Raw genomic sequence first — 24,858 nt, forward strand, 5'->3', positions numbered from 1 at the left:
ATTTTCTTCAGTTGGCTTTGAGGACACCCAACTCTTAGTCTTCCTCCTACCTCTCTGATCGCTGCTCCTCACCTTCCTGGTGCGGGTTCCTTCTCTTCTCCCCAGCATGGCACGCCCCAGAACTCAGTCCTTGCTCCATTTCTCTGCCTGCACACACTCTCTTGTTGACTTCAAACAGTCTCATGACTTTAAATTTAAACACTGAAATGCCAGTGACTCCCAAATTTTCATCTCCAGCCCAGATCACTCTCTTGAGTTCCAGGCTTGTATAGCCAACCGCATGCTTGACAAGTCCACTTAACTTATCCAAAATGAGCTCCAGATTTCCCCCCTCAAAAAAGTGCTCCACCTAAAATACAGCCTTCTCCATATCAGTAAGTGGCATCTCCATTCTTTCAATTCTTCAGGCCAAAAATCTTGAAGTCAAATCCTCTTTCTTACATTTTCACATCCAATCCATCAGAAAATTCTCTTGGCTCTCAGATTTCTAAAAAAATCTTATTTATTTATCAATCGTTTAACTCTTTAATCCATTTGGAACCTACTGTAGTAAATAGACAAAATCCTAACACTATATATTTTTTCAAAAGATAAACACTTCTTCCATCACTGCTTATCAAATAACACCTCTTGATGAGCAAAATTCTTATCTGTAAGACTCCAAATTTTCCCTGGTTTGTTTTCTATTATAACTTGGATTTCTTCTGGTTTTTCTAGGATTTTCTTCAGGAAGATTAATAACCTATAGATAGGGTGTTATTCTCTGCCTTTGAGTCTCCTGTCATCCCTCTCAAAAAATTTCTAGAGCTGGAATGTATCTTATAATCACTGGCACCTTACGTCTGTTCCGGCAGCTGTCATGAGGCAGCAGTGGTCACCACCTGCATAGGTGTGAATTTGCTGAAGGATGAGCTCACCAAAAACTCTTGAGTCTTGATTGTTTTTCCTGGTCAAACAGCTGGATAAATGCAATTCCTAAGACATTTTAGTCAACAAGCCACTATGGACCAACTGAGAAAGGAATGTCAGAGTCCTGGTTGTGTCAGAAAAGCTTTAGTTAATACCTTCTGGTCACATGAAGAAAGTGAGCATATGAAACCCTGCACAATGCTGTCAGGAGCTTGGAAGACAGTGCCAGAGACATAATGGAGAACTCTTAAGAAATGTTCTTAATGGCAGAGAAGACAATATCATGTAGAAAACCACAGACATTAACTCTGAACAAGCGTTTTAAAAGGCTGGACTCTGAACATGAAGAAGTTTGGGGAAAACCTTGATCAATTTATATCATTTACTGCAACATTTTTAGGTGTGTAATAAGTGATACTGATTAAAAATTTAAATACCTGAAGAGATCATTCAGTGAATATAAAATATAAATTCTAAATGATAAGAAAGCACTTCATCATAGTTCATTAGTTTGTTCGTTTCCACCACCACCCCCGCCCCCGCCCCGGCCCTTAGGGCTATATATGATGCATATTACTATTGATAGAGCCTTACATTTGGGGAATAAGGTATGTAGAATCAAACTACTTCTTACATCTCTAGTGATGCTGAGTCACCATCATCTCCTGCCTGAATTTCTGCAATAGCCCCTCACATGTCGGCTTGCTTCTACCCCTACTCCCCCTGCAGTCTATTTTTCATCCCAGTGTCTCATAATAACCAACACTCTGCAGTGTCTTTGTATTTCATTCAGAGTAAATGCCCAAGTCCTTACAATGTCCCTCAAGGTCTAGATGATCTACTCATCCTCCCTGTCATCATCTCTGACTCACCTCCTACTGCTTTCACGTCTCTCTACCTCCCTTCATGCTATTCTTCAAACACGCCAGCTGTGCTACTGCCTTAGTACCATTCCCCTAACTATTCCCTCTCCCTGGAACATTCTTGTCCTCTGTATCCATTTAGTTAACTCCCTCACTTCCTCAAAAGTCTCTGCTCAAGAATTACCTTGAGCAAAGGTGAGCAAATTGTACCACATGTGTTCTGTCTTTGGTACTCCCAAGCTCTACTGTTTCTCTTTCTTTAAAAAGTATTTAAATCCTTTAAAAATATTCTTAATGCATTATTTATTCTCTAAGTTCCTCAGACTGAATACTGCAAGAGGACAGAGACCTTTATCTGTTTTGTTGAATAATGTACCCCAGGCACAGAGCCTGCAGCACAGTGGCACGCAATACACACTGAATTAGTAAATGACTAGAACTGCTGTACAGCCACTTACTGAAAAGTCCAACAATACCAAATAGACATATTTCGAATGAATCCACAGTGATACTAAAAAGTGTATTTTACATAATCATTTCCCATTTCGTTTTTAGCTACAGCTAAGTTCCCTTGGGCAATGGTGTCCAGTGCAATTTGGAGGTTAATTTCTGATGGTCCAGACCAATGGTAGCTTGAGAAAGGAGCTCTAGCCTATGCATGGCATGGCATATAAACTTAATTACCAATAAGTCTGCATTTTAAACATGATTAGTACTAGTTCTTATATACTTTTAATTAAAAATACAAAACTACTTTTACAAGAAATTATGTCTTACCGGTAAGTCAGTGAAAGCAATACCTAAAAAGAAAAAAAAAAAGTGGCATTAGAAGCTGTTTTTCAAAGGCAGAGTATGGTGACAAGCTGAATTTCTAACTAAAAAGAAGGGAAAAAAGAGCAAAGGAAGAAAAAAATTAAAAAGCTAAATATAATAAGACTAATTTTTTTCTCACTAACACCTAAGCTGCTTTATCCAACCTTACTATTTAATCTTCCTTACCTATATTTATCTTTTAAATAACTTTGAGGGGAAAGGAAAGATTTTCTATTAAAAAGGGGGGGGGTGAATAGAAAATATAGTACTTTTGTTTCCTTTTAAAAAAAAAAAATCTTATAAAAGTACATTCTCAAAGCTTTGACTACTCTGGACAAAAAATTTTAATTCCTCCTTCAAAGGACAAAAGATTTAAACAGTTGAGAATGTCTCTTAAATGTCCGCTGACAGTAGTTTCAACAGTCATGTACCAAATACACTTGAACAATGGCAATATCATTGGAATAAATCTACTGACATCCCAAAGTGATGGTGTAATCTCCCTCCAAATATTCAAATATATTACTTAGCTGAAAATAAGGTAATAAGGAAACCAAATATTTCTGCAGGACCTCATTCATATGTTTAAAAAGATTGAGCTCTAGAAGAACGGGAGGGGGTGGTGTTGGTGAGCCGGCTAATCAAAATTCTTCCAGTGTAAACACACATTAAAACAAAATACAACCACGCCAGCACCACTACCTCTGTGGTGCTGATCACCATCTAAAAAATGAGGGTCCTTCTGTTATATTATCTTCAAGGTCTCTTCCCACTAGAGAGTCTATGGCTCTATAATTGTGCTGTATCACCAGAAAACACAACTATCTGACTCTATTTATTAAAGTAATAAAGTTAAAAGGCAAAGTGACTATAAATCTCTATTGTACATGTTTTTAAATAAATGGTAAAAACAGTGCTTTGTAATTCAAGTACTGTTTTTATGACTTTTAAAAACTAGTGAACTCATGTTAGCTTGTCAAAAGAAAAAGCGAAGCTGGAGTTCCCCCCACCCTCCGTAAAACATTTGGATTACCTTCAGCTTCATTAATAAACAGAAAGCAAACTGACTGTGGGCCAAACGAATATGAGAATTTATTCTAAAAACTTCAGAAAACTAAAAAGAACACAGAAAGCAGCAAGAATAAATATGACCATACATATTTCTACCATTTTTCATAAAACAGCAGTCTAATCAATTATTTTCCTCAAAAATGTCTATTGACAAAGATTGTCTAAATCCATATTGCTTTAGCAAAAATTCCCTTCTGTCAGTAATTACTGAAATCCTCACTTTACCAAAACCTCTAATGAAAAACCCAACTTAATTCTATAGATTAATACTTTTGAACATTGCCAAATACAGCATCCACAACCTATACATATTCAGACCACAAAGATGGCACTTTAACAAGCTGTGTAACTATTTATATTTTACACAGAAAATAATTTTTCCCCAATTTCCTAATCTGATTATCAAGAGGCTTTTTGAAAAGTTATCTTCAATTGATGAATGATAATCAATAAAACAAAATTTTAAAATTTCAAATAAATTAACTTGCATACTGAAATGTTTCTCCTTTATTTTCTCAAAAACCTTTCCATTTCTCTTTATATGGTAAGTAAATATATATTTTGAAAACCTTCATGAGACAGAAACTAAAGATGTATCAGCCTTGGGGCAGAAATTATCCACTTTGGAAAATACAAGGGAAGCGTAACTGAGTAATTTCTTATCTTCTAGATGCTAGAATCTGGACCAGAGATAAGCACACTACTCTATAAAGGGCCAGCGAGTAAATATTTTCTGCTCTCTAGGCCACGTGGTCTCTGTTTCAACTACTCAATTCTGCTACAGTAGCAGGAAAGTAGCCATATGCAGTACATAAATGAATGGGTGTAGCTGTGTTCCAATGAAACTTTACTTAGAAAACAGGAGACTGATTTGGCCCATGGGCCACCACAGCTTGCTGGCCTCTGTTCCAGTGGAACACTTTCTGCTCATCAATGTTTTACCACTGCACCCCCAGCACCTGGCCAATGATAATAAATAACCTTTAGTGAGTACTCACTATGAGTCGGGCAATCACTTGAGAATTTCACATGCATCACTTTGGTTTGCTCTAACAACTTTAATAAGGTAGGTATTATAGTGATCTGATTTTATGATCTGAGGCACAGAAATGTTAAGTAACTTGCATAAGGTCACACAGCCAAGCCAGGAGATAAACCTAGGCAACTAAAGAACCCATATTGACCACTGTTATACTGCCTCTGTATGTGCTTAATAAATATTTACTAAATTTATGAATGAATAATGCCAAATGTTTCAAAGTGACTTAATTCTAGAATGTGATCCTATCATTAGGTACCCTTTTCTTAAACAGCACCTCACATTTTAAAAACAGCTTCCTTACTCAAAAGAAAATTTCAATGTAAATACTTGTGAAAATCTAATAGGAAAAAAATGGTATCACATCACCTATGATCTTCTCATCTCCTAAAATAAAATTTCTTCTCTGGAATAAAGTTTGAAAACTGTAAAAAGATTAATTTTGGTTTTAAAAATGTCGTCTTTTGCATTTTTGAACCAAAGGTCATACCTAAAAGCAGATTTCTCCTGGTTTACTTTAAGATCGCAAGTATCTGAAGCAGCCAAGCCAATGAAGACTATGCCAGTGAACTGCTTTGGTAAGTCAGAGCTGAGCACTAACAACAAATACACTAAAATGGCTGTATCCTTCTGGAAACCAGTTTGCCACAGCAATCAAATCACAAATACATATAATCTGCATGGCGACCTTTATCAACATTCTTGTACCAAAAAGAACGTAAGAATCTTTGTGGACTTGTGACAGCCTTTAAGTTAGATAGCACAGGACTTCAGAATCAATATTAATAATAATAAGGAAAAGTTTTAAGCCGAATATAAATATGAAGAAGACAGTAACTTTATATAAGGAGTATGTTGAGACACTAAAAAAAAAAAAAAAAAAAAGACTATTACCAATGTAGCCAAAAATTTAGAATTTTCTACTATGAAATTACAGAATAGTTTTTGTATTATATTAAAGAACATTTACTATATGTCTAAACATACTATCTGCAGCTTAATTTTTAAATACTATTTATAAGCAAACTGAATTTTCTGCCTTCTGGAGTTACTTAGTTTTTGCCTTTTTTTCACTTTACCTCATCAGAAATAATTTGCCATGAATCAAAGATGTTTCAAACAGTAAAATAATGTGAAACTTTTTTACTTCTAAAGCATCAGTTTTGCTATCCTTTATACTTTCTTTAATACAAAACAAAAACAACTTCTAAGAAAAGGGAGCATAACAATTATACACCATTTTCAATCTGAAGTATTATGCGTATTCAACTAAAACTCCTGATTTCCTATTAGTCTTACAATGGATAGATTTCCTCATGTTTTCCTTAATCTACTTATTTGCCACCTGTCTTTTAGAAGTTTTGCTGTTATTTGCTCATTTTAATTCTGCTCCCTTTTGCAGAACTAACTTGTAGTCACCATCCTTTATCAACCTTTGTTAGCTGGTCTGATTTTTCAGTATGTCAATGCCCTTCATTTGGTTGGGGGCATCAAGCTTTTTCTCGCTTTGTCGTTACCCCCATACTATACTAAAAACTGACAGCTCTTTTTTCTAAGCACCTGTTACCTAGAGAACTGGATCATACTGTGACAGGCTTTATTCAAAGCAAAGCAGAAAACACTTAGCATTTCTACTACTAGTACGAGGTTACTTCTACTTAGTCCTATATATGTGATACAATGTGGCCTTCACTGTAAAAAAATCAGGGTTTTTAGTTGAATATGTGTCCATTATACTTCGGATTTAAATTGTCACCATTTCCTCAGCTTCCACCTAGAAGGAGCAAAGAAATAATTTCCAGAGGCATCTACTCATAAAGGAGAATTACACAAAAATATTACTACCATGATGTAAGTACAATAATCATAACATCTGGTTATTTAACATGCAATTCATTATCTTAGTACCTAAACTATGTCCGTTCTTGGTGTAGAAGCAGGTATTGTTGATAAGGTTAACACAGCAGCCAATGACATCACCAGTCGTAAAAGTTGGTCCATAAGGTTGTCCCGTTCCAGAAGAACAAAATGAATGTCCATCATCACCATGATAACCATATGAATGTTTATCCCAGCCTAAAGAGAAAGTTCCAGTATATTTACAGTGAAAAGTAAGGTTCCTCTATACTAGAGCTATTCACTAAGATTATAACAAGCTAAGCAAGAACAGTACAACAGATAGTACAAAGATAAAATTCCCAAAAGTACATTTAAATTCTCAACAATTACCATACATAATTTCTATATAAAACACTGCTTACCACATTAAGGAAAATAAATCCGCCACACAGAATGCTAAAATATATCTTAAACAGAGAGGACTCCTACGAGAAAATGCAAACAAACATAGCAAGACACGTTTTCCATGCGTGTTTCCTTTGCTAATAGACCAAAGGAATTTTGCTTTGATTGAGTTTAAGCACACACACACAAATACACACACACACACACTTTACTATAACAAAAGACTTTTCTTTCAGTTTTCAAAAAATTTCCTCCAAGGTTAATTTTTAACATTAGTAAATAGAATACCAGAAAATATAATCGAAGAATCACTTCCATATGATTAATGGTTTTAGGAAACAGTTCTCCTATCTCAATTCACACCTTTCTTAGTTTACTTTTAATATCAGCCTACAATCCCAGAATATTAAAACAACTAAAAATGGTTTAAAAGCTAGGAATGTGTTGGGTAGGAAACAGAACCAACCACATTAAAACATTTAAAGTAGTTGACATGACTATGTACTGGAAGTTAAAAATACCAACAAACAAAACAAAAACAAGCAAAACAAAACAATGCATGGTATACTTGTTATGTTTTGCAAAATAGCATAAAATTTATTAAAACCATTCAGCTTGACTTTGAACTCATAAGTGATTAAAAATATAGAAGATTAATGTACTTAACTATCTCCAAGTTATTACTTGACATTTTTAGCCAGAGTTAGCCATAAGACTGTACTGTAATTCAATTACAAGTGTACCTGGTAGTCTATTCATGTTCACACCTTGAGCAGAAAGACCAATTCCCATGTAACTGTTTAAAAAAAAAAGGAAGGAAGGAAGAAAAGCTGGTTATTATAGTCATATATGTATAAATTACCAAACACTCTCAAACATTATCGAACCAAGCCCAAGATGAAATTCACAGGGTAGCTACAAAAAAGTTACTAGAATTCATGAAATAGCAAAAAGGGCAATATTAAGCAACAACAAAACCCAGATTCACAGTAAATTCCTGTAGCAATGATTCATAAATATACCCAAAGTATTATTAATACTTAAATACTCTAAAAACTATAAAAATCTTTCCAACGTATCTACACAAATATTTAGAATTAAGACTTCTAACAAAAAGTATAGAGGGACTTGTGGAAGAAAAACGAAATACTAAATAAGAAACAAATGTGTTTTCAAAAGGATACAGTAAAAATCTAGTTCCACACACATACACACACAAAGACATGGAGACATACTGAAAAAATATCCAATTCATATAAAAACATCTGAAATACTTAACAGAATTATACTATAAAGTATGTGCTATGGGGTATCTATATATTGGTTTTCCAAAAGTATTTTGGCAAATTGACAATATGGACTTAAAAATGAGACTCAATTATTAACTTATGAAACACCAGAACAAAATTATCTCCACAAAAGAAATACAAGAGGAAAAGGTAATTATTAAGGTAGGCAATTTATTTTAAAAGCTTATAAAATATTAATCAAAACTGATAAAGACAGTTCAAAAGGGGGAAAGCAGAAAGAAATATATTTATAAGTATCGATGCAAAAAAGAAGAACTAAATAAAAAAGCAAACTGAATCCAATTTGTTAAAAGGCTAATTGTCGGTGATTGTATCAAGATTTAAAATGGTATTTGACAAATTTCAGCTACCACTCCTAATAAAAACTCAAATAAAAATAAAATGAAACTACCTAAATATGACACACTTTTTTCCAAATCTAATACAGCAAGCAAGGCATTCAACAGTGAAACACTGAAGTCATTTCCATTAAAATCAGGAACATAGAGATTCCTACAACTGTTAAACATTGTTTTGAAGGTTTTAGTTTAATAAAATAAGAAAATAGGAAGCTTAATAAGAGAACTAAATAACCAGTATAAATATTACAAGACATAAAATTATCTTAATTGTAGTAGCTCTGATTATATACATAGGAAACTATGGAACATACTAAAAGCTTTTAGAATTAACTAGTTATTTTGGAAAAATGACTGAATTTAAGAAAAACATTTTAACTTCTTTTCTAGTAATAACCAGCTAGAGAAAGGAAGTGGAATATATAGACATATCAGTCATAATAACTACAGAAACTATAAAACAGGAGTAAAGAGCTCAAGTAAAGCTCCAGAATGATATCTTAAAAGTGGTAAATAAATGAGTATTCTAGGTATCTGGATAACCTGACAGCATAAAAATAGCAATCTTTCTAAAATTAATATAAACATGTAATGAGGTTCACGATATACTCCAAATGAATATTTAAAACTAGAAAAAGTGATTTTAAAGTTCATATGTAAAAACAGAATTTTGATCAAGACAAAATTTTTAAAAAATAACTTAGTGTTTGTCCTACTAGATATTAAAACTCAGACAATGGAATTCACAAGTACAATATTACTAATAAGAATAAGAGTCAAGTGACACAAGAATAACAAAACATTAAGAAACAGCATTTTGGATGTCTAGTCAAGACTCATACAAGTTGGTATTCTGACTCAGTCCCTTTGTTCCAAATACAGTATACAATGTAATTACTTATTTTTTAAAAAAGTAGTAAGTCACAAGATAACCTGAGCAGGGGTACAGCTCTGGCCCTGCAAAGCTCTGGGTCCTTGAGCACGCATTAATGGGTAGGAGTTTCTCCTGAGGAAACAAAGACTAAAGAGGCTCCACAAGGGGATCATTAGCTATGCTCACTGCTTAAAGCCAACAGCTGGAATAGGCTTCCCCTCCTGAAGGGGAAGAAAACACTGATACCACCTGCTGCCTTGGCTAAAATTCATTTGACATTGTTGCCTAGCTGAAGGGAAGGGGGAAGGAATAGCCTCTTAACTAAGATCTGAACAAAGTTACTGAATGGATCTCTGATTGAATCTGCAATACTCCCAATACCACTTTGAACAAAGAAGCTGGATACTCTAATGTAGACCTGGTGTTAGATTGGGGACCCAGGAGTTAGAAAGCAACTATAAAGTATAATAAAGGGAAAACAAGTATAGACCTAGATAAACAAAATGGAGAAAAATGTTAAACTTTCTAATTAAAGTGAGGCCACAAAAACAAAATTCTAAAATATACCAAATATATATATAAGACCAACAAAATACACAACTGGAACATGAATTCATTCTAGATAACATCAATCAATGGAGAGTATGACAAAAAAAATTTTTTTTAATACATTTAGGATTATGTTAAAAAAAAAAAAAAAAAAAAAAAAAAAGGAATCAGGGCTTCCCTGGTGGCGCAGTGGTTGAGAATCTGCCTGCCAATGCAGGGGACACGGGTTCGAGCCCTGGTCTGGGAAGATCCCACATGCCGCAGAGCAGCTAGGCCCGTGAGCCACAATTACTGAGCCTGCGCGTCTGGAGCCTGTGCTCCGCAACACGAGAGGCCGCGATAGTGAGAGGCCCGCGCATCGCGATGAAGAGTGGCCCCCGCTCGCCGCAACTGGAGAAGCCCTCGCGCAGAAACGAAGACCCAAGACAGCCATAAATAAATAAATAAAATTAAAAAAAAAAAAAAGGAATCACCATCACTAAAAAATACAGTGGAGCACCAATACTTACTGAGATAATTTAGCTAGTGATTGTCCACAACTGAAAAGTATGTTGGTAAGTTGAAAGTGCACACCACAAACACAGAAAGATAAAAATAAATTCACAAACACATCACAGACTATCAATGCAAACAAAATCCTAAAAGCTTCCAAAAAGAAAGGGAGATAACCTCAGAAGGAATGACGATTAATATGACAGCTGACTTCTCCCCAGCAACAGCTGATGACTGTAAACAATGGCACGAAGTACTGAAAGTAAAGAACTGTCAACCTAGAACTTAATTCCCAGGTAAAGCATCATCCAAGAATGAGGGCAAAATAAGATATTTTATGGCACAATAAAGCTAACACTTTACTATCCACAAATGTTCACAAAAGAACTATATGAGAATAGACTTTAGCAGGAAGACAAGTGAAAACAGAAGGAATGCATGGGACAAAGAAATGACCACTAGAAAAGAAAATGATAAAATGTAATTAAAATTAATTACTGAAAAAAATGCTATTAATAATTTTAAAAATCTATAATCCAGTTATAATGTGCTAGAATACAATTCAAAATTACTTGACATGTAAAGACACAGTAAAACATGACCCATATTCAAGAGAAAAGACAAACAAGAGAATGACCCTGAGAGCCTCAAGTCATTGGAATTAACAGCTAAAGTATTTAAGGCAGCTGCTGTTACTATATGCTCAAGGATGTAAAGGGAAATATGTTTGTAATGAATGAAATAGGAAATTTCAACAAAGAAAAAGAAACAATAAAAAAAATGAAATTCTGGAGCTGAAATATATTTGAAATAAATATTTACTAATGTACCTAATGGCACATTGGAAATGGCAAAATGAGTAAGTAAACAATGACAGAACTGATCTGAAGAACAGAGAAAAAATACTGATGGAATAAAAAGAGAGTCCCTTGGGCAGTAGCAAAAGGTCTAACATACATGTAACCGACGTCCCACAAGGAGAAAGAGAATGGAACAAAAAAATTGAGAAAAATTCCCCAAATTGGGCAAAAGAAAAAAATTTACACATTTAAAAAGCATAGAAACCTCAGCAGGTTAAGTACAAAGAAAAGCACACATAGGCACAAATCACAGTCAAACAGCTAAAAACTAAGAATGGAGAGAAAATACTGAAAGCAGCCAGAAAAATATGATGTATTACTTTCAATAGGAACACTAAGCTGAACATCTACTGACTTGTCAGAAGAAAATATGAAGGCCAAAAGATGGCTGAACAAAATATTTACAAGAGCAGAAAAGGGGAAGGGGAACCCATGCCAACACAGGGTGTTATATTAAGGAAATATCCTTCAAGAATGAAAGCGACATAAAAACATTTCTCAGATAAGAGAAAAAGAATGTGTTGCCAGCACACCTGCACTAAGAAAAATACTAAAGAAAATCTGCCAAACTGAAAGGCATCAGATAGATATATGATATAGATATAGATATAGATATAGATATAGATATAGATATAGATATATATAAAGGTATACCAGATATAACATATACAGGTACATCAGAGAGATACCTGGATTTTCAGGAAGGAAAGAAGAGCACTGCAAATGGCACACACATGGGTACATAATAAAAGACTGTTTTCACTCTTAATTTCCTTAAAAACATGTATGACTCCTTAAAGCAAAAATAACATGTACTGCCCAGTTCATAATATAAGTAGATGTAATACATATGGGTAACTACAGCAAAAAGTACAGGAAAAGGCAGTAAATGGACGTGTATGGTTGCAAGTTTGTGTACTTTATGTGAAATAGTAAAACATTAATTCTTAGTAAGTTATGAAAATAGTGATATATACTAAAATCTTTAGAGTAGCCACTAAAAAACTACAGATATATTAGTTAAAAAGCCAATAGGTAAATTAAGACAGAATTCTAGCAATATATCAAAATGATAATATATCAAGACCAGGTGGTGTTAATCCAGGAACACAACACTGGTTTAACATTCAAAACACCAATCAATATATTTCATCAAATTAGGAGAAAACTCTTACGATCATTTAAATAGTTGTAGAAAAACATTTGACAAAATTCAACACCTATTCACAAAAAAAACTCTCAGCAAACCAGAAATACGAGGGAACTTCATCAACCTACATTTAAAAAAAACCTACAGCTAGCATTCGTAATAGTGAAATATTGAAAGCTATTCCCATGAGATCAAGAACAAGGTAAGAATGCCAGCTCTCATCATTTCTATCCAACACTGTACTGAAAACCCTAAGCATTTCAATAAGGCAATAAAGAGAAATAAAAGGCATAAATAAAAAAGGAAGAAATAACTTGCCCAATGTCACACAGCTAATAAGTTGCAGAACTTATTGGGCAAGTTTCTCATCTGAACAATGTGCTGATAATAACGGAAACTACCTCACTGGCTTGTTGTGAGGGCTAAGTATATTTGCAAATGCAAGGAACTCAGAGGTGTGCCAAATTTGTAACAAGAACTGTGTCACTGTGACTGTTAGCATTTTACTGTCTGTGCCCAGTGGAGGCCTGGCACATAGAAGGTGCTCAATGCACAGTTTTGAAGGAATGAATAAATGAATGATTAGTTTGATTAAAAAAAAAAATCTCATAAAGTAATGGTATGACATATTTTTAGAGTTTAACATAACTTGCTTATTTATTTATCTATTGGGCTGCGTTGGGTCTTCGTTGCTGTGCGCGGGCTTTCTCTAACCGCGGCAAGTGGGGGCTACGCTTCGTTGCGGTGCGCGGGCTTCTCATTGCGGTGGCTTCTCTTGTTGCGTAGCACTGGCCCTAGAGCACGTGGGTGTCAGCAGTTGCGGCGCACGGGTTCAGTAGTTGTGGCTCACAGGCTCTAGAGCGCAGGCTCGGTAGTTGTAGCGCACGGGCTTAGTTGCTCCAAGGCATGTAGGACCTTCCTGGGTCAGGGATCGAACCCGTGTCCCCTGAACTGGCAGGCGGATTCTCAACCACCGTGCCACCAGGGAAGTCCCAACATAGCTTATTGTTAAAATTGAATACAGACATATAAATATACTCATCTAATAAAAACATCCTATTTGGGGAAAAAAAAGGAAGAAATAAATCTGACTTTACTTGTAGATAACATTAATTTAACAAGAGATAATCTTTAAAAAACATAAAATAATCAGAATAAGTGAATTTGACATGGCTGCAGGATATAAAGTTATTGTATAAAAAAAAATCTATTGTATTTGTATATACTGGCAGTAAACACTAAGAAGATAACATTTAAAAAACAATTATGTATACAATAGCACTAGAAAGCATAAAACATTTAAGAACTGAACAAAAGGCGTGTAGAATTTCTCTGCTGAAAATTACCAAACATTGACGGGGGGAGTTAAAGAAGATGTAAATAAACGGACAGATATATCACATTCACAGACTAGAAGACTCAATACTATTAAGGCTGCAATTCTCTCCAAATTGATCTCTAGAGTCAATGCGATCCGTATTATACTCACGCTAGGGGGCTTTTCTAAAAACTGACAGGCTGATGCTAACGTTTATACAGAAATAAACAGGATCTAAAATATCCAAAGAAAGTTTGAAGAAGAATACAGATGTAGGACTTACACCATCTGACCTCAAGATTTACCATAAACCTGAGTAAGCAAGACAGTATGGTACCAGAATTAAGGATCAACAAATAAATCAATGGAATGGATTCAGAAAGAGCTCAAAAAGAGATCCACACTTATACAATCATTTAATATTTTACAAGGGTGCCGAAACAATCCAAAAGAGTAAGTAAAGTTTTTCTAACAAACAGTGATAGAACTGATACCCATTTGGAAAAGTAAACCTTAATCTCTACCTCACACAATATATAAAACTCAACTGAAGACAGATCATAGTCCTAAACACGAAAGTTAAAACTATGAAGCTTCTAAAAGAAAACACGTAAAAATATCTTAATGACTTGGGGATAAAGCAAATACCTATCAGGACACAGAAAGCAAGAACCATAAAATAACCAACTCACAAATCAGACATCAGCAAAATTAAAATCTTCTGCTCAAAAGACATAAGACTATCCATATTTTATAAATGGACCAAAGATCTGAATAGACACTTCACAAAATAATACTGCAAATAACCAAGAAGCACATGAAACTGCTACACAGCATTAGTCAGTCACTAGAGAAACACAAATTAGAACCACACTGAGATACCACCATGCACCCAGCAGAACGGTTAAAATGTAAGACTGGCCACACCAGTACTGCCACAGATTTGGCAAAGTAAGAGCTTTCATACACTGCTGGTGGGAATGTAAAACGGGACAACTCCTTTGGAACCGTGGCTGGCAGTGTCTCAAAAGACTGAACATGTACTTACCCCAAGACCCAGCAATTCCACTCAAAAGAGAAATGAAGGCACTATGTGCACCTAGAGACTTGTACAAATACGTTCATAAGAGCTCTTCACAATGGAGGAAAAACTGAAACAGCCTGGGTACCTATCAACAAATGAATGGATACACAAACTGTCGTACGTTCTACTCAGAAATAAAATGGAAAATGAATTACCGACATACACAACATGGATGATCTAAAAAATGTTACCCTGAATCCAAGAAATCTTACTAAGATTTCTTATATGATTCTTTTTACAGACATACCTCATTCTACTGAGCTTCACAGATGCTGTGTTTTTACAAAGTGAAGGTCTGTGGCGGCCCTGCATCGAGCAAGTCCATCAGCACCAATTTTCCAAGAGCATTTGCTCACTGCGTGTCTCTGTCACATTTTAGTAATTCTTATAATATTTCAAACTTTTTCATTATTATTAGCGTTTTTTAGCAATAAAGTATTTAATGTAAATACTTTTTCTGACATAATGCTATTGCACAATTAACAGACTACAGTATAATGTAAACATAATTTATATGCACTGGGAAACCAAAAAATTCATGTGACTCACTTTCTTGTTGTATTTGCTTTATTGTGGTGGTCTGAAACTGAACCTGCAATTTCTCCATGGTATGCCTGTATATGAAGTTCCGAACAGACAAAATGAAAATAACAGTCACCTCTGAGAGAGTGAGGACAGGGCCTAACTGGGAAAGAGTATGAGGGAACACTTCTAAGGATGATGGTATAGTTCTATGTTTTGATGGGAGCTTGCATTTCACAGGTGTATGCATCTGCAAAACTCATCAAATGGTATACTTCAGACTTCACTGTATGTAACTTTTATGATGATTAAAAAAAACAATAAGCAAGTATCAAATTCTAGTTAGTGATATGCATGGTGTAGTAATTAGGACTTAAGTCTACTTACTTTGAAATGCATCAAAAAATAAGATGGATCACTGGGTGGACAGAGGAATGGGCAGATATAGGATAGAGCAATTACCGTCAGTTCTACCACAGAATGACATTTGAGTTCCTTAAAATCACTGCACTATACAACACCATGCAATAAAAACCACAGAGCTTATGGGGGAAGTGGGGTTAAGAGCAAAACAGTCAAAAACTTCATTAGTAACATATTTTAAAAAAGTATAAGAATCCAATAAAAACCACCAAAATTCAATAAAAATGGTTTTACACAGGTTGAATTGTCAAGAAATACATAAACACTACAATAAATATGGTACCTTACACTGAAAAAGACCTGACGTTTACTTGGGGAAGTAGGTGAAGCAGGGCTGCAGCTTGTGAGTTACTGTGAAGCGGTGGGAGGGGTTGACAGGGGAAATATGCAACGTCAGATGTGGACGGGTGTGGCTCCCAACAAACAGTGAAGCAAGAAAGCTGGCAGGTGCTCGAGGTGTTGCATGACGTACAGAAACACGCTCAAATTCAGTAGCAGTGAGGGAGTGGAAAGATCTGACGGACAAGAAACTTACTGTGGTATTATGTGCAGTAAGTCCCCTACATATGAACCTTCAAGTTGCGAACTTTCAAAGATGCCAACGTGCGTTCGCATGTCCAGTCACGTAAGTTAGTTCACGTGTCTGGTGTACACTGTCATGTGAGTGCATCCTCTATGAGTGGTTGTGCTTTTGGTACTTTACTGTACAGTACTGTACAGAGTACAGTATCTTCATTTCAAGCCCAGGATGTCCGGAAGCAAGCGTAAAAGCAGTGGTGATGTAGCTGGTACTGCTAAGAAGTGCCAAGTGAGAACAATGGAAACAAAAGTGAAAACAATTAAGAGAGTGGAAAGAGGCGAAAAGATGGGAGACATCACTCGTTCTTATAACATGAATCGTTCAACCATCAGCACGATTCTGAAGAACAAGGACAAGATCATGGAACACGTGAAGTCTGCTGTGCCGATGATGTCGACAATAGTATCGAAGAAGCGTGGGAAAGTGATGGAGGAGATGGAGAAACTTGTGTGGATGCAGGATCAGCATCAGTGTCGAGCTGCTCAGCTTCATGCTGATTCAAGAGAAAGCTAAAAGCCTTTATGAAGACTTGAAGAAGAAACACGGCAAAGAATCAGAGGGCGCATCTTTTAATGCCAGCCATTGCTGGTTTCACTGGTTCAAGGCTAGAGCCAACCTTCACAACGTAAAAGTAAGTGGTGAGGCAGCAAGGGCAGATACGGTAGCTGCCCAGGAATTTCCTGAAACGCTTCAAGAAATTATTGATGAAGGCTGGTATTTACCCGAGCAGGTTTTTAATGTGGATGAGACAGGACTGTACTGGAAAAGGATGCCAGACCGAAGTTACATCAGTAAGGAGGAAAATTTGATGCCAGGTTATATATAAAGCAGCAAAGGTTAGGCTAACTCAGCTGTTTGGTGGCAATGCTTCAGGTGATATGAAGCTGAAGCCTCTCTTAGTTTATCATTCAGAGAACCCAAGAGCCCTTAAAAACATAGCCAAGGGCTCTCTCTTCCTGGTGTGTGGAAGACTAACCCCAAAGCCTGTGTTACAAAGGCCATTTTCCAGGACTGGTTTTTCCACCACTTTAGCCCAGAGGTAGAGAAATACTGCTTGGAGGAGGACGTCCCATTAAACATTCTTTTGCTGCTCCCCAGTGCTCCGGGCCACCCTCCCACTCATGGGACAACTTTCAGCCCAATGTCAAAGTAGTGCATCTGCCACTGAATACTGTGTCGCTCATCCAACCTATGGACCACGGAGTTATAGCGACTTTCAGGAAATATTATTTACGTCACACTTTTCGTCAGACAGTAAAGGCGAATGACTAATCAGGAACAACCTTGTGACAATTTTGGAAGGACTAGAACATCTACAAGGCCATAAAAAACACTGACTTTGCTTGGCGTGAGGTTATGGCCATCACCCTGAATGGGGTTTGGAAGAACCTCTGCCACCAGTGTGTTCACAATTTTCGTGGATTTGAGAAGGTGGATGAGGAGTCCAAAGAGGTCTTCAGCAACCAAGTGATGCTCAGCAAGAAGCTGGAGCTAGATCTGCAAGAGGACGACTTCACTGAACTCCTTGCTGTGCAACACAAGGAGCTTACTAATGAAGACCTGATGGAACTGGAGGCCCAGAGAAAGGACGAAGAGAGACAAGAGGAAGAAAAAGTAACTGAAAAACCAAAGAGATTCACAATGCAGGAAATGGCAAGGGGGTTTTCTTTATTTGAGGAGGCACTGTTAGTTTCTGAGGCACAGGACCCAAACACAGAACAGTACACGAAGGTACCGTTCATGAAGCAGCCATTCAGAATGTAATCAAGTGCTACCGTGTCATCTATGATGAGAAAAAAAGAGCTACTACCCAGACAACACTGGATCGTTTTTTCAAAAGGGTAGATAAAATTGAATCCAGCAAGGAACCAGAACCTGTGCCATCAACGTCAGGCGTGAGTGAAATTGCAGCTTGCCCTCCATCTCCTATTGCTGACGATCCTTCAGCTCTACCATCTCCCACCTCCTCTCCCCCCTCCAGTCAGTAACCCTTCTTGCCTGTTCACTCGATGCCAGCCCCTGTGTGCCAGCTGCTGTACTGTACTACTGTACTTTTCAAGGTACTGTACTGTAAGATTAAAAACGTTTTATTTTTTGTTTTTTATGTATTATTTGTGTGAAAAGTATTATAAACCTATTACAGTATGGTACTATATAGCCAGCCGACTGTGCTAGCTGGGCACCTAGGCTAACTTTGTTGGACTTATGAACAAACCGGACTTACAAATGCACTCTCGGAATGGAACTCATTCATATGTAGGGGACTTATTGTGTTTAGAAAGGGAAATGGACATTAAGTTTTTTAAATCAATATATCAATACAAATAATTTCAAATTATACATTATTAGCATTGTTAATAATAGTGAGCCAAATATCAAAGAACAGAGACCAAGAGGACTAGTTTAGTTTAATTCCTATTATAGATAGATTTAAGTTTACTAACTTGTTATTTGTCCTATCTGTTCTTTCCATTCGTCCTTTTCTGTGTTCTTTGTATTTTTGTATTTTATGACCTTTGTTAGCTTTTTGCTATATATTTTGGCATTGTATTAATGAGTACCACATAAGTTTAAAAAACTGCACGTTTAATATGTCATATTCTTGATTGAATTAGTATATTTATCAAATGCTGGCAATGCAACACACAACTTTTAAAAACCTTTTTACCTCTTCCCACATGTTCTGATACTGTGGTCATGTTTTGCTTCATTATATGTCACAAACTCCACAAAAGCAAGTTACTATTATTGCTTTATATAACTAATGCTATGTAACCCTGAAAGATCAACAACAGACTTCTCATGAGAAACCATGGAAGCCTGAAAGCAGTGGGATAATATATTGCAACTGCTGAAAGAAAAAAAACTATAAACTAAGAATTCTATATCCACTAAAACTATAGTTCAAAAGAGAAATTAAGACGTTCCTAAATAACAAAAACAGAGGATCTGTCACTAGCAGACCTGCGCTATAAGAAATAAGGTGGAAAAGAAACTAGTCAGTTACTCAAATGTATACAAAGAAATAAAGAACATCAGTAAAGATAACTGCATAGGTAAGCATAAAAGGCAGTGTAAATGTATTTTTCTTTGTAACTCTTTTCTTCTCCTATCTAACTTAAAAGACATAAAGCAATAATTATAACTCTCTGGGCCTAAACTGTATAAAGATATAATTTATGACAATAATAGCAAAAAGGAGAGGGGAGACAATGAAAATATTATGAAGCTAGATTTAACACACTGTTGGAATTAAGTTGATATTAATCCAATTTATATTGTTTTGAGTTAGGATATTATATGAGTAATCTTCCAGAGCAACCATTAAGAAAATAACTCAAAAACTACAGAAAAGAAACCACAATAAACTTATTAAAAGGTACACTAAAAAGTCTACTTCAAACAAAAGAAAGCAACAGAAGAACAGAAAAACAAAAAGACATGAGACCAAAATAGCAGACGTAAGTCCTCCCTTATCAGTAATTGCCATAACTGCAAATGGATAAAATCATTCAAAGGCAGAGACTCACAGAACACATTTTTCTTTTTTTAGAGATCCAAAGAGATGTTGTCTACAGAGACATTTCAGATTTGAACACACAAATAGGTTGAAATTAAAAGGAAGGAAGGGCTTCCCTGGTGGCGCAGTGGTTGAGAGTCTGCCTGCCAGTGCAGGGGACACGGGTTCGAGCCCTGGTCTGGGAGGATCCCACATGCCGTGGAGCAACTAGGCCCGTGAGCCGCAACTACTGAGCCTGCGCGTCTGGAGCCTGTGCTCCGCAACAAGAGAGGCCGCGACAGTGAGAGGCCCGTGCACCGCGATGAAGAGTGCCCCCCACTTGCCGCAACTAGAGAAAGCCCTCGCACAGAAACGAAGACCCAAAACAGCCAAAAAATAAATAAATAAAGTGAAATTCTTTAAAAAAAAAAAAAAAGGAAGGAAAAAGAAATACTATGCAAACAGTAATCAAATGAGAGCTGAAATAGCTATACTTCCATCAGACAAAATAGACTTTAAGACAAAATTTGTTACTAGAAACAAAACAATATATTTATCGTTTATTATGATAAAAAGGGTCAATACATCCAGAAGACATAAAAATTATATACAAATATGAACCTAACAACAGAGCCCTAAAATATTTAAAGCAAAAACCCACAGAATTAGGGAGAAATACACAATTCATGATAATGGTTGGAGACTTCAATAACCTACTTTCAATAATGGATGCAACAACTGACAGGAAATCAACAAGAGATGTAAAACCTGAACATAACTATAAATCAACCAGAACTAACAGTCGTTTACAGAACACTCCACCAACCATGGTAGAATACACATGGTCCTCAAGTGCACACAGATTTTCCAAGACACATTAGGCCATAAAACAAGCCTCAATAAATTTAAAAAATAAAAATTGAAATCATACATGGTATACTCTCCAACTACAAGAAAATTAAGTTAGAAATCACAAACAGAAGGAAATTTGGAATGTACACAAATATATGGATACTAAACATGCTCGTAAAAAACCAATACAAAAAGAAGAAATAATAGGGGTTATTTTAAAACAGAAATGAATGAGAATGAAAACACAATACACCAAAACTTATAAGATGTAGCTAAAGTAGTTCTTAGAGGGAAGTTTATAGCTGCAATTGCCTAAAATAAAAAAAGAAAGATCTCTAATGAATAATCCAACTCTCAACCTCAAGAAACTAGAAAAAGAACAACAAACTATTAAACCCGAAGCAAGCAACAGGAAGGAAATAATAAAGATTAGAGCGGAAATAAGAGACCAGAAAAACAACAGAATCAATCAGCCAAAAAACTGGTTCCACTAAGCAAGAAAAAAAGACTCAAATTATCAAAAATCAGATATGAAAGAAAAAATATTAATACCAAACTAAAAAAGATTAAAAAATTAAAAGGATTATAAGAAAATACTATGAACTATATAGCAACAAATTATATAACCTACATAAAAATGAACAAATTCCTAGAAAGTCATAAACTACCAAAACTGATAAGCAATCTTAATACTTCCCACAAAGAAAAGCCCATGCTCAGGTGGCTTCCCTGATGAATTCTACCAAACATATAGAGAAAAATGACCACCAATCCTTCTCAGACTCTTCTTCTCCCCAAAGTTAGAAACACTTCCTAACTAATTCTACAAGGCCAGTGTTACCCTGCTGCCAAAATCAGATAAAGATATCACAAGAAAACAACAGAAAAATATCCTTTATGAACACGGACACACAAATCCTCAACAAATTACTAGTAAATGAAGCCCAGTAACGCACAAAAAGGATTATACATCATGACCAAGGGGAACTTATGCCAGGAATAAAAGGCTGGTTTAGAAACAAAATCAATGTAATATTAATATAATTAATATAATATTAATATAATAAAGGATAAAAACCACAAGATCATCTCAACAGACACAGAAAAAGAATTAGGCAAAATTCATCACCTTTCTTGATAAAGACACTCAACTAATTAGAAATAAAATGGAAACTCCCAACCTGATAAAGGGCACCTATGAAAAAAAAAATCTGTAGCTAACATCAGACTTAATGGTAAGAGACTGCTTTTCCCTTAAAATCATGAACAAGAAAAAGATACCCTCTTTTATCACTTCTTTTCAACATGGTACTGGAGGTTCTAGCTTGGGCAGTAAGGCATGAAAAATAAAAGACACCAGCTTGTTAAGGAAGGAGTAAACATCCTCTATTCACATACAACATAATTTTGTATATAAAAAATCCAAAAGAATCCTTACCAAAATACTATTAAAAATTAATAAACAAAATCAGCATGACTGCAGGATACAAGTTCAATATGAAAATCTAATTTTATTTCTACACATGAGCAATAAACAATTTAAAAATAAATTTAAGAAAACAATTCCATCTACAACAGAATCAAAAAGAATAAAATATCTACAAATAAACTTAACAAGACAGTACAAGACTTGAACATGAAAAACTACAAAACACTGTTGAAAGAAATTAAAGAACACCTAAATAAGTGGAAAGGCTACCATGTTTATGGATTGGAAGAATTAATACTGTTAAGATAGCAATATATATATAAAAATAAAGATAAAAAGATAGCAATATTCCCCTAATTAATCTAGAGATTCAAGACAGTCTCTATCAAAAGTCTAACTTGCCTTTCTGCAGGAAGTGACAAACTGATCCTGAAACTCCTACGGAAATGTAATAGGGCCCAGGAGAGCCAAAGCAATCTTGAAAAAGAACAAAATTGGAGGACTCACAGTTCACAATTTTAAAACTCACTGTAAAGTTACAGTAATCAAGAGAGTATATTACTGGCTTAAGAACAGACATAAATATTAATGCAATAAAATTTAGAATCTAGAAATTATCCCTTACATTTATGATCAATTGATTTTGACAAGCTGGACAAGACAATTCAAAGGATGAGAAAATAGTTTTTACAACAAACTGTGCTGGGACAACTGGATATATCTATGCAAACCAAGGAAAGTGAATCAATACCCCACACCATATACAAAAATTAATTTAAAAATGGAATCAAAAACTAAGAGGGAGAGCTAAAACCACATACTCTTAGACAAAAACACTGGAGTAAATCTTCATGACCCTGGATCAGGCAATGGTTTCTCAGATATGACAGCAAAAGCACAAGCAATGAAAGAAAAATAAACGACTTCATAAAAATTTAAAACTTTTGTGCTTCAAAGGATACTGTCAAGGAAATTAAAAGACAAACCACAGAATAGGAGAAAATATATACAAATCTACATAGCTGATATGTGATTTCTATCCAGAACATATATACAATTCTTAGAACTCAACAATAAAAAGAAAACCCAACTAAAAAACTGGGCAAAGGATCTGAATAGACATTTCTCCAAAAAAGATATACAAATGACCAATAAGCACATGAAAAGATGCTCAATATCATTAGTCATTAGAAAATGCAAATCAGGGCTTCCCTGGTGGCGCAGTGGTTGAGAGTCCGCCTGCCGATGCAGGGGACACGGGTTCGAGCCCTGGTCTGGGAAGATCCCACATGCCGCGGAGCGGCTGGGCCCGTGAGCCACAACTACTGAGCCTGCGCGTCTGGAGCCTGTGCTCCGCAACAAGAGAGGCCGCGATGGTGGGAGGCCCGCGCATCGCGATGAAGAGTGGCCCCCCGCTTGCCGCAGCTGGGGAGGGCCCTCGCGCAGAGGCGAGGACCCAACACAGCCAAAAATAAATAAATTAATTTAAAAAAAAAAAAAAAAAAAAAAAAAAAAAAAAAAAAAGAAAATGCAAATCAAAACCACTATCACTTCACACACATTAGGATGGCTAAAATCAAGAAAATGTGTTGGCAAGGATGTGGAGAACTTAGAACTTTCATAGTTGGTGGCAATGTAAAATAGTGCACTCACTTTGGAAAACAGTTTAGCAGTTCCTTGAAATGGTAATCATAGTTTCCTTATGAACCATTAATTCAACTCCTAGGTATCTATTCAGGAGAAATGAAAACATATCCACTCAAAAAAATGTTACACGAATGTTCCTAACAGCATTCTTCCTAATAGCCAAAAAAGTGTTTCTATCTACTAATGAATGGATAAACAAATGTAATATGTTTACAATGGAATATTATTTGACCTCAAAAAGAAATGTGAGTACTGATAAATGCTACAGCATGAGGAACCTTGAAAACACTATACTAAGACAAACCAGAAACAAAAGATCACATATTATATGATTCCATTTATATAAAATGTGCAGTATAGGCAAATCCACAAAAACAAAATAGTTAAGTGGTTGCCTAGGACTGGGAAGAGTGGCTGCTAACAGATATAATAGGATTTCTTTTTCAGGTGATACGAATGTTCTAAAGTTAGACAGTGGTACGGGTCGCACAATTCTGTAAATATACTAAAAACTACCAAACCATGCTTTTAAGGGTAAATTTTTAAGGGTATATGAATTATGTCTCCATAAAACTCTCATTAAAACATAAACAAGAGGACTTCTGGCTTCAGCTCCAATATGTAAAGAGACTGAAATTTGTCACTCCCTCACAACAGGAAAAAAAAAGGTGATCAAATTGAAAAGCAACCACTCCTCTTAGGTTCGTCAGAAAACTGAGTTCACAGGACAAAATGCCTCCAGGAAAATTGAAGAGACAAGTGAACACAGAGAATGAGAGCTTACCAGGAGTAGGAGTCTCTGGAGACTTTAACTGGTAGAAATACTTTTAAAGGTGAATGAATTGCTGGAGGCTGAGTGTGAACTAGCTTGAGCTTTAAACTTCTTAGGGTCCCGCTCTTAGGGTCCTGCTCTTAGAGAAGTTTCCACATACTCTTGAGTTTTACCTTCAGGAGCTCCACCATGTTATCATTAAACAAACAAACAAGCAAAC

At 35.7% G+C, this 24,858-nt stretch overlaps 2 protein-coding genes across 3 annotated transcripts in view; one reads left to right on the forward strand and one right to left on the reverse strand.

Annotated features, from left to right (window-relative positions):
- NOL7 (nucleolar protein 7) overlaps positions 1-24,858 on the forward strand; it is a 342,745-nt gene that overhangs the window by 33,338 nt on the left and 284,549 nt on the right. The gene's annotated exons all lie outside the window — the stretch shown is intronic.
- The window catches only part of RANBP9 (RAN binding protein 9), a 90,074-nt gene that overhangs the window by 27,742 nt on the left and 37,474 nt on the right, over positions 1-24,858 (reverse strand). For both annotated transcript variants that reach the window (XM_082415178.1, XM_082415177.1), the window contains exons 3-5: positions 7,683-7,735; positions 6,604-6,771; positions 2,550-2,572 (exon numbers count right to left, since the gene is read on the reverse strand). In XM_082415178.1, coding sequence (XP_082271304.1) covers positions 2,550-2,572; positions 6,604-6,771; positions 7,683-7,735 — 244 coding nt within the window. The remainder of the gene's footprint in view (positions 1-2,549; positions 2,573-6,603; positions 6,772-7,682; positions 7,736-24,858) is intronic.

This window comes from Balaenoptera physalus (assembly GCF_965194825.1).
Source record: "Balaenoptera physalus genome assembly, chromosome: 11".
NCBI lineage: Eukaryota > Metazoa > Chordata > Mammalia > Artiodactyla > Balaenopteridae > Balaenoptera > Balaenoptera physalus.